This window comes from Polyodon spathula, chromosome 4 (genome assembly GCF_017654505.1).
Source record: "Polyodon spathula isolate WHYD16114869_AA chromosome 4, ASM1765450v1, whole genome shotgun sequence".
Classification (NCBI taxonomy): Eukaryota; Metazoa; Chordata; class Actinopteri; order Acipenseriformes; family Polyodontidae; genus Polyodon; species Polyodon spathula.
Window position 1 is genome coordinate 94,756,521 of NC_054537.1, and position 9,975 is coordinate 94,766,495.

Below are 9,975 nucleotides of genomic sequence, written 5' to 3' on the forward strand. Positions count from 1 at the left end.
TTTAATTTGACAATAAAACTGTGGGTGGATGTCTATTATGTATTGGTTCTGCAGTAGTATTGTGAGCAGAAACAGTTTCACCAGGCTGTACAGACAGCATGGAGCATATCTTTAGTATGTATGTCTATTTTTTATTGTATCTAGAATATGCAGTGATAACTTTCTGGTCTGTCTGTCCGTATGTCACGCTTACCTCTTGCATTTTCCCCAGTCCCCATGGCCCACAAAGCTAATGGTGATGCCGTACAGGCCCACGTGACATATCCAGGAAACCTCAAACACAGAGGTAAGAGTAAAAACCCTAAAACACACTGCAACCAGAAGAGCTTCATGCGGAAAGTACTCCCCACCTTCAACAATTCTCTTTCTCTCTTGTCCAGATTTATATTACTTTGTGTTTGCGCCAACTCTCTGCTATGAGCTCAGTTTTCCACGGTCCCCTCGCATACGCAAGCGCTTTCTGCTGCGGAGGCTTTTTGAGATGGTGAGTTGAGTGGATTTATTTATTTTTTTTAATCTGCTTTTGTATAAGAGCTAAGGGGTTTTTTGTGTTTATTTTTTTGTTTTTTGGGGTTTTTTAATATATACAAATACACTCTACTACTGTAGCGTCATAAGACTAAATCTAACCTTTAAACCAGCCTATTTAGTGTTCAGTATTGAAGTTAGCAGTGGAAAGTCTGCAGGGCTGTTCTGGTTATGGCTACGATTATTGTGCATTTTTCTGGCACTTTGACCAAAAGTAATTGTATGCTTTTTTTTTTTTTTTTTTTTCCAGCTTTTCTTTATACAGCTGTTGGTGGGATTAATACAACAGGTATGTCTGTATCTTCACAATGTGGTGGAGATGTACTGTGTCCAGACTAGCCCTCTGCGTTACATTCAGTTGTGTGTATTTGTCAGAAACCCTTTGGACTACAGTAATCCGTCTCGTATCCACCTGTCACATATCCACCCTAACAGTTTATCTGCCATGATCAATCTCTTCAGCAACTTTAGTTTATTATTCAACAGAGAAGACTGGTTCAGAGATTGTAGATCCAGCCAAAGTTTTTGTACACAGTGTTGTATGTGCTCCGTGTGCTGCCATAGCTGGTAGTGTCCCATGAGCTGTTCAGTGTGCTGATATGTATGTAAATCCTGTTCGCCTGCGGGGCGTATCAACTTCAACGACCGTCTCGATCTCGATTCACAGCTGTGACCGCACGCACCCTCAAAACAATAATTGTGTGAAATTAGTAATTGTTACAGCTGTGTATAATGGTATTTAAAACAGGATTAATTCCTACAGTAGTTAGATATGTGTAACCAAAGTCCCAGAATCGGTGGAATTGCAAACACCCTCTGATTGGACATGGAAATGATGCCGATGTCGCCAGTGGTTCTTGGATTACGTATGCAAAAATTTGTATAGGTGTTGTTTCTAATGTTAAAATGTGATTTATTTATTTATTCATTTTGCATCCTTTTTGTATATTTCAGTGGATGGTTCCAACAATTCAAAATTCTATGAAGCCATTTAAGGTAAGCAGTTTTACACCCTGAAGTGTGTGTGTGTGTATGAACCAATCAATCAATCAGTCAGAGTTGGTGGAGGATGTGGGCTCTGCACACTAAAAAGTGTGTGTGTGTATTCATGTCAATCAATCAATCGATCACAGTTGGTGGAGGATGTGGGCTCTGCATACTAAGAAGTGTGTGTGTGTATTCATGTCAATCAATCGATCACAGTTGGTGGAGGATGTGGGCTCTGCACACTAAGAAGTGTGTGTGTGTATTCATGTCAATCAATCGATCACAGTTGGTGGAGGATGTGGGCTCTGCACACTAAGAAGTGTGTGTGTGTGTGGAGAGTAAGACACTGGGTGTGATGATGTAATTTGAGGGAGGGAGAAATAAACTATTGACTGAAAACAGCACCCCAGGGCAATACTTATAACTGTTTAGGTCACATCACATGCCAGAATTTCTGAGGACTGATTCATATGTGTGTGTATATATAATATTAGTACTAGGTTGCTAGCCAGTCCTCATTGAAATTATATTGTAATTTTTTTCTTTAGGACATGGATTATTCAAGGATTATAGAGCGTCTCTTGAAGCTTGCAGTAAGTATCGCAGAAAATAATAATACTTGACCATATAAACAGGAAAGGATAGTAAATGTGAGCTGTTTGTTTGGTTACCCATTATTGCTGGTTACGTGTTCTATGGATGCTAATATGTTCATATTTAAAAACTTTGAAAGGTATCTTATGTTTGATAGATTTGTAGTTATTTATTATTTCTTGTGTGTTTTTTATGTTTTTTTTAATTTGCTTTTATTTTATTGTTGAATAAGTGTCCTCATGTTGGGGGTATAGAGCTGGGCTGGTACTCATGCTTTTAATTAACTTTTAAGGAGTATTTATTGGCATGTGTTCAATCCAATCATCAGTGTGTTTACAAACAAGAAAAGCTGTCCTTTCCTCACCTTTGCAATTGAGTACCAGTCAATTTTCCTCTCATCCGGGGAGCTTCGAACCAAACCTGTAAACTTAGTTATCAGTTTACAGCCTTGGCCAATCTGCTTTGATAACACTCCATGCTGTTGAATGAGACTCAATCTGCTTTGATAACACTCCATGCCATTGAATGAGACTCAGTCTGCTTTGATAACACTCCATGCTGTTGAATGAGACTCAGTCTGCTTTGATAACACTCCATGCTGTTGAATGAGACTCAATCTGCTTTGATAACACTCCATGCCGTTGAATGAGACTCAATCTGCTTTGATAACACTCCATGCCGTTGAATGAGACTCAATCTGCTTTGATAACACTCCATGCTGTTGAATGAGACTCAATCTGCTTTGATAACACTCCATGCTGTTGAATGAGACTCAATCTGCTTTGATAACACTCCATGCTGTTGACTGAGACTCAATCTGCTTTGATAACACTCCATGCTGTTGACTGAGACTCAGTCTGCTTTGATAACACTCCATGCTGTTGACTGAGACTCAATCTGCTTTGATAACACTCCATGCTGTTGAATGAGACTCAGTCTGCTTTGATAACACTCCATGCTGTTGACTGAGACTCAATCTGCTTTGATAACACTCCATGCTGTTGAATGAGACTCAATCTGCTTTGATAACACTCCATGCTGTTGACTGAGACTCAGTCTGCTTTGATAACACTCCATGAGGACCTTCACTGTCGTTGACCAAGACTCAATTGTAAATGTAAGGGAAGGACATCTTTTCTTGTTTTGAAATCAACATATTAATGAATGGATTTATTTAATACCTGCCTCCCCTTTTTTTTTTAATAGTAATTATTAATGGCAATTAGGAGTGTGAGTATGGGCACAAGCCCAGAGAGGAGGCTCACCTATGTGTGCATGTGACGGGGTGCTCGCCCCTTGTGTTTATTATTGATGTATGTATTCATTTGTTATTACTGTGTTTATGTGCGGGCAGTCGAGCACCGTCCATCTTATCACTTCCTGTTTGAGACCGGTAAAAAGCCGCTCTTATAGTGTGTAGTCGGTGGGGATGGGGTTAAAACTCCTTCCCTAGTACCCTCGTGGGAATGTGGCTGGAGCCTTACGGTAATTATTGTATCAAATTAGATAATTAAGGCTCCGGCTACAGACTATAACAAGATGCACTCCAGGCTTATTAGGCGGAGGGTGTCAGAGGAGAGACGCAAGTCTGTGAAAGACGATTAAACTTGAGTAAACAATTGCTACACGTGCTGGCTAAAACCCAGCACGATACTTGTTTGTTTCGTTCACGGCTGTTTTGTTATTATTTGTTTCAAATAGTGTAACATTCTGTAAGAGTGACTGGTTGCAGTTTACAGCAGTTTTCATTTGCATCTGTTTGTTGTAGTTGCTGATTTTTTTTATTTTTTTTTATTTATTATTTTGTTACGTTTTAAAAGCGTAGGCTTTTCTTTACCCCCTCTCCCTAACAGGTCCCCAATCACTTAATCTGGCTGATCTTCTTCTATTGGTTTTTCCACTCGTCGATGAATTTCGTGGCTGAGCTCATGCAGTTGAAAGAACCCACTGAACGCATGTTCATTTCCACTCCCCCTGGAGACAGGGAGTTCTACAGAGACTGGTGGTAGGTACACAGCCTTCTCGTTTCCAGCCACTGGACGGCAAAATTGCCATCTACTTTGCCAGATGAGCCGCCTAAAAAAAACTATTTAAAAAATAAAAAACGTTTTTATAGTGCTTGTTTGTTCAAGTGAATAGTATACAAAATGTTTATTTTCTTCCAGTAAAATAGCAGCAATTTCCACATTTCATCCCGTATGTAAGTAGAGTAAAACATTCCTTCTGTTAGGGCATTTTGTTTCTGGGCTTGTTTTCATGGACACCATGAATCACGATGGACCAATCAGTTTCGAGTTTACAAGCGAAGTTGGTGATTGAAAGCCGAACTGTACAATCATATACCTGAGTAGTTGTGTAATGTTCAGGTCCGCTCCGCTCCCCCTGAGCAGCTCGGTGAAAGAACCCACTGAACGGCATGTTCATTTCCACTCCCCCTGAGCAGCTCGGTGAAAGAACCCACTGAACGGCATGTTCATTTCCACTCCCCCTGAGCAGCTCGGTGAAAGAACCCACTGAACGGCATGTTCATTTCCACTCCCCCTGAGCAGCTCGGTGAAAGAACCCACTGAACGGCATGTTCATTTCCACTCCCCCTGAGCAGCTCGGTGAAAGAACCCACTAAACGGCATGTTCAGGTCCTCTCAGTTCCGCTCCCCCTGAGCAGCTCAGAGTGCTGCAGAGCAGATTTCATTGATGATCTGAGTGAGCGGAAAGATTGCTGCTCTGAGCTGCTCAGTTACTTAACGCACCCTATAATTACCTCCACTGTTTGTTTTCAAACACTTTCCCTTGACAAAGGATGTTAAACATATCAATGTTGGCTCTTTTTGAGCAAAACCTATAATATATACACTGCCCTTGTGCAAAAGTCTTAGACATGTTGCATTTTTGAGCATCAACAATTTACTCAAAGCATCCACTACTGTTTTATACTATTATAACAATCTTGACTTTCATGAAGAAGGAAAAACATTGAGTGAAATAGTGTGCATCACTCTATTTTCAAGGTGTGATATCCAAAGCATAATCAAGAAGTACAGAGAAACATCATCTGTAATTGACAAACCAGGACTGGGAGACCCAAAAAGCGGTCTAACAAGGATGAGCAATACTTGAAGATAATAACCTTAAGGAATAGAAAGACAAGTGTTGAATTGAAACCGGACTGGTCTTCCGTCATAGGTTCGTCTCAGAGTCAGATTCTGGAACACGTGTCGTCATTATAATATATATAGATATAGATAGATATATATATATATATATATATATATATATATATATATATAAGCTATAATATATGTATATTGATGTGGGATACTTTTTGTTTTTTTTTTAAGGAACTCTGAAACTGTCACCTACTTCTGGCAGAACTGGAATATTCCCGTCCACAAGTGGTGCATTAGGTGAGTCTGAGCTAATCCCAGCTGATCTGCAATCGTGAGCCACCAGCCTGGCTTCCTAACCAAAGCACATTTGCTAAAATAGTTATAATGTGGTTAATGCTAACCTCTTGTGTGCTTTAGCTCAGTACACCAGACATTTATTCATTTGAAATTGCCTGTGCTACTGTCAGCCAGAGAGAGAGCCCTCGATACGGACTCTCAGAATACTGAACATTCAGTATTTCAGGATTCTAAATATCGGCCTCATATTTTGTATGTTTTTGTGGTCTCATGTAAAGCAAATAAACATGTTTCATTGTCAAACTTTGTTTCCTCTTAAAGCTGGTCTCAGGACCGAGGAGGCAAATGCTAATGAGTTGCATTTTGTGTCTCTCACTGCATTTAGCTATAGAAGCACAGTCAAGTTTATTCTTGTATTTTTTGTTGTCACGTTTGATCTTATCTCTTTCTTTTTCTTTTTTTTTTTCTTTTTGTAAAGACACTTCTACAAACCTATTCTGAAGAGAGGCACAAGTAAATGGGCAGCACAAACAGCAGTTTTCCTGGCATCAGCTTTCTTTCATGAGGTTAGGAGACATACGAATATTTACCAACTCCTAATCACACCCTTTATTGTGGTGGTGTTTTCTAAATCCTGCATTGCTCATTTTGCACACTATTTTTCTGCAGGTAGTAGACAGAGAAATACACTTTCTAAATGTTTCCCACTCGATTTGGATTAAATGAAAAGAAACTGGACAGTTGCAGTAGAGGGAATAAACAGGCATACCTGTGCGTATACACTGCTGAATGCAGGACACTATAGAGCCACCTGAGAATCCACAAGATTTCTGGTAGACTGATGGCTCTGAGAATCCAGAACACCTCTGGTAGACTGATGGCTCAGAAAGAGGGGAGGGGGTTGGTTGCTGAAAGTCTAATCCCCACATATTATTGAAACTTCATGGAGAACTTTCTTTTACAGTATTTGGTCAGTGTTCCCCTGAAGATGTTCCGACCATGGGCATTTATGGGCATGATGTCTCAGGTAGGCACTGTCTGATTTCATGTTAACATTAACCCTTTGCATCCAGTTTATTAATGTTATAGCTGACTGATTTAATTTCCTTTGAACAGGTTTTGTTTTAGTTTGTTGAAATGTAAGTGCTGAATGAAGTGCTTGATATTGTGTTCACCTATACAAGACAGATCTAATTTGAGATTAGGATGAATGAGGGCATTCTGCCTGGTCTCTGAGTATTGATTGCTTTATTTAATGGATTTTTTCTTATGAACTACTGAAGTAACTTAACAAAATAGGTGAGTAAGTAGATTCAAGAAAATGCACAGAGTCCTTTTCTTCAATCAGTTGCCAGGTTTATTGAAATATGCAGGGAGTCTGGTCCCAGGTACAGGACAAACAGAATACTCATCATTACAATGTTTGCATGACATTAAGTACCCTTCTGTATAGATGGTCCACCTCCCCTTTCTCTGACACTTAACCAATGGTCAAGGTACAACACGTTATTCTGTCAATTTAGTGTGTGTGTGTGTAGTCTAGTGTGCATTCTTCACACTCCTGGAGAAAAAAGGTCCATAAATCTGCCCCTTTGATCCCAGTGGCATTATCTCTTTCGATCTCTCTGAGAACCTCTGGGTCCAACGCCAGTCCCTGGGAGCCTTTTAGCCCCTTTATGCTTTGCATTCCAAAGTCTTACAGCCTGGCCCCTTCAGGTCCACAGCATTGTTATCTTTTTAGCTTGCAGTCAATGCTGGGCAAGAAACTTGTAGATGCATCGTCTCTATCAATTGTAAGCAGTACATGCAATTTGAACCAAACAGTCTGCTATCTGCAATATTAGTCTCTTTTCAGAAAAAAACACCAGTATAGCTCTGCCAGTCCACATGCGTAGCAAACTGCTAATCAATTCTCAATCCATGTTTTCCAACAACTACAGATTCCCCTGGCCTGGTTTGTGGGCAGGTTTCTGAGAGGCAACTATGGCAATGCTGCAGTCTGGATTTCTCTCATCATTGGGCAGCCTGTCGCAGTGCTGATGTATGTTCATGACTACTACATCCTGAACTACGAGGAAACCCCAGTGGCAGGAATGGCTTGAGAACAATAAATAGGAAAGAGGAAGATGGGATCAGGAACCAGGTATCACGGAGGTGCGAAGATGCCCTCAAACACGGTGCAAGAACAATAATGCCTTGTATATCATTTTCTATTTTAAACGGGGGTGGGGGGGGTAAATATTTTTGGACATATTTAATTGTGGAGGGTAAATGTGTAATCCTTTCAAAGAGGAGCATCAGTGGAGCAGTGGGTACTTTGTTGAGATGGATCATTGAGTTTTATTTGCTTCTGTCGTGCAGCAAACAATTACTAGCCAAAGCAAGCTCTTGGTGTGTGTGTGTCCTGTATTTTTATGGTTTTTTCGGTTATTTTTACTACTTTTGATTTAAACAATAAAAGCGCCCTCATTAAACCTTAGAACAAATCATCTGTTTTTCTTTTATATATTGTAAAACCGTGTACTTTAAAATGCTTGGGATGGAGGAAGATATTCATAACAGGGGTGGGAAGGTCTGTGAACCTGTGTGGTATACAGTACCTAAAGTGGAAAGCATGCAGTACCGACACCAGCTTTCCTTTGAGAACGGTTATTGCGGGAATGCTGTCCGTGTGGTCTCCAATGCAACTGTGCCGTATATACTCCCGTTTTCTCAGTAAGTAGTCACAATGGGTCAATTGCAGTGTACCAGATTTAGTCCACTTGATGTGTCTAACTAGTGGATTAAGCAGTTCTAGTCCACTTGATTGGACTAAATTAGTACACCTTCAAATCTTGATTGCAGCGTACAAGAAGGTAATCCTCACAGGTGGATCTTCTGCTAAATCAGACTAAACATGATCCCCATTGCAGCAGCGTACCAAATCAGATCTCAGATGATCCTGTTCAAGTGGATTTGCTCAGTACTGTGAAGGATAAGACTAACTTAGTATTCTTGACTGTCCTATGCATTGAATTCTATTGCATCATACACTTCCTATTCTTGACTTGATAGATATAGCTGACTTTTACTTTATTATATATATATATATATATATATATATATATATATATATATATATATATATATATATATATATATATGGCATGTACAAAATAAAAAAAAAAAACAATATTAACATAATTTAGATATTTTATTCAACATCATATAGTCAAAGAAACTACATAATGATAATGCAGAAGTCCACCAGAAGCCTAACAGTGCATTCTTTCTTGTTAGATTTCTAAATGTCACATTTTTCAATGTGTGTTTTTTGTGTATGGAAAACCTACAATGGTATGTAATTTAATATATTAACGTAACATTATTTAACAGGTTTCATTTTACTTTATGAAGCAAAATGTGTAAATTCTATAGGGTGATGCTAAACTTTTGGCCATAGCTGTAGGTTAGTCCCTATTATCTGTCTAACTTGTTGGACTTGTTCAGACCAGTTAAGCCAGTTACCAGGATCATCTGCTTGGTACGCTGCAAACAGGATTAAGTACAGATATGCAGAATTTTCTAGTCCGCATTTTAGTCTACTTGATGTGGGCTGAATCACTTGTACGCTGCAATCGACCCAACAAGACTATCCTTGGGGGGGTTCTGGATCTATTTCTTTTCAATTGTCCTGAGGCACTGCAAGTTACTCCATTTTAAACCACTGCATGTTTTTATAAAGGGTCAATGTTAATTCACTGGACTCTCCAATCTTTAAAATGTTAAACTGATGGCTAAAAAGTGAATGTATAACTGAGCAGATCTGGCACCTTAATCTGTTTTTATTGTGACTATTATTATTATTTTTAATATAATTGTTTTGTAAAATTTAGATACTTGGGATTTTTGTTTTCAAATTTTTTTATTGTACCTCTGGAATAAACGCTTGCCTTTTAAGTAACAGTTTTCAGTAAGTTTATAAAACACAAATCTGTGTGTTTAGGAACTAAAGTTACTGTATTTTCAAAATTGTTCATTTTAGATGTTAAGTCTCTGAGGTATGCAGAGTTGTACCAATGGGCTTAAAGGGCATGTTGCACACATACAAAAATAGTTGGTGCATACAAATCCATATTTTGGCAGCACCTCTGTTTTATCACTTTGTATTATACATGGTTTAGGGCAGTGGTGGCCAAACTTTCTGACCCTACGAGCCGCATACCAAAAGTTTCATATGGCAGAGAGCCGCAAGACACGTACTGTACAAAATGAAGTGTTTGTAGCAAGACATTTTAAATACTAGCAGTGTTTAAAAATGTGTAATTCTCTCAGACATTATAAGGGAATCTTGGTCTGTGCAGTAGTTATCTCTTGTCTGCAGCAAAATACACAAAAACAAGGGAGAGAACATTGCAGAGCTTTACAGTTTGTATGTAATTGTTGTAATGGTGATTTACAGTTTATTAAACTTTAAATGTAA

The 9,975-nt window shown here is 39.0% G+C and overlaps 1 protein-coding gene across 4 annotated transcripts in view; it reads left to right on the forward strand.

The window, feature by feature from the left end:
* The window catches only part of LOC121315166 (diacylglycerol O-acyltransferase 1-like), a 37,477-nt gene extending 28,953 nt beyond the window's left edge, over positions 1–8,524 (forward strand). For 3 of the 4 annotated variants that reach the window (XM_041249167.1, XM_041249168.1, XM_041249170.1), the window contains 10 exons: positions 212–286; positions 381–484; positions 779–817; positions 1,483–1,524; positions 2,064–2,108; positions 3,963–4,114; positions 5,448–5,513; positions 5,992–6,079; positions 6,478–6,540; positions 7,454–8,524. In XM_041249167.1, the coding sequence (XP_041105101.1) occupies positions 212–286; positions 381–484; positions 779–817; positions 1,483–1,524; positions 2,064–2,108; positions 3,963–4,114; positions 5,448–5,513; positions 5,992–6,079; positions 6,478–6,540; positions 7,454–7,615 (836 nt within the window). In that variant the 3' untranslated portion in view covers positions 7,616–8,524. The remainder of the gene's footprint in view (positions 1–211; positions 287–380; positions 485–778; positions 818–1,482; positions 1,525–2,063; positions 2,109–3,962; positions 4,115–5,447; positions 5,514–5,991; positions 6,080–6,477; positions 6,541–7,453) is intronic. The other variant, XM_041249169.1, reaches the window with a different exon arrangement.
* The last annotated feature ends 1,451 nt before the right edge of the window (positions 8,525–9,975 follow it).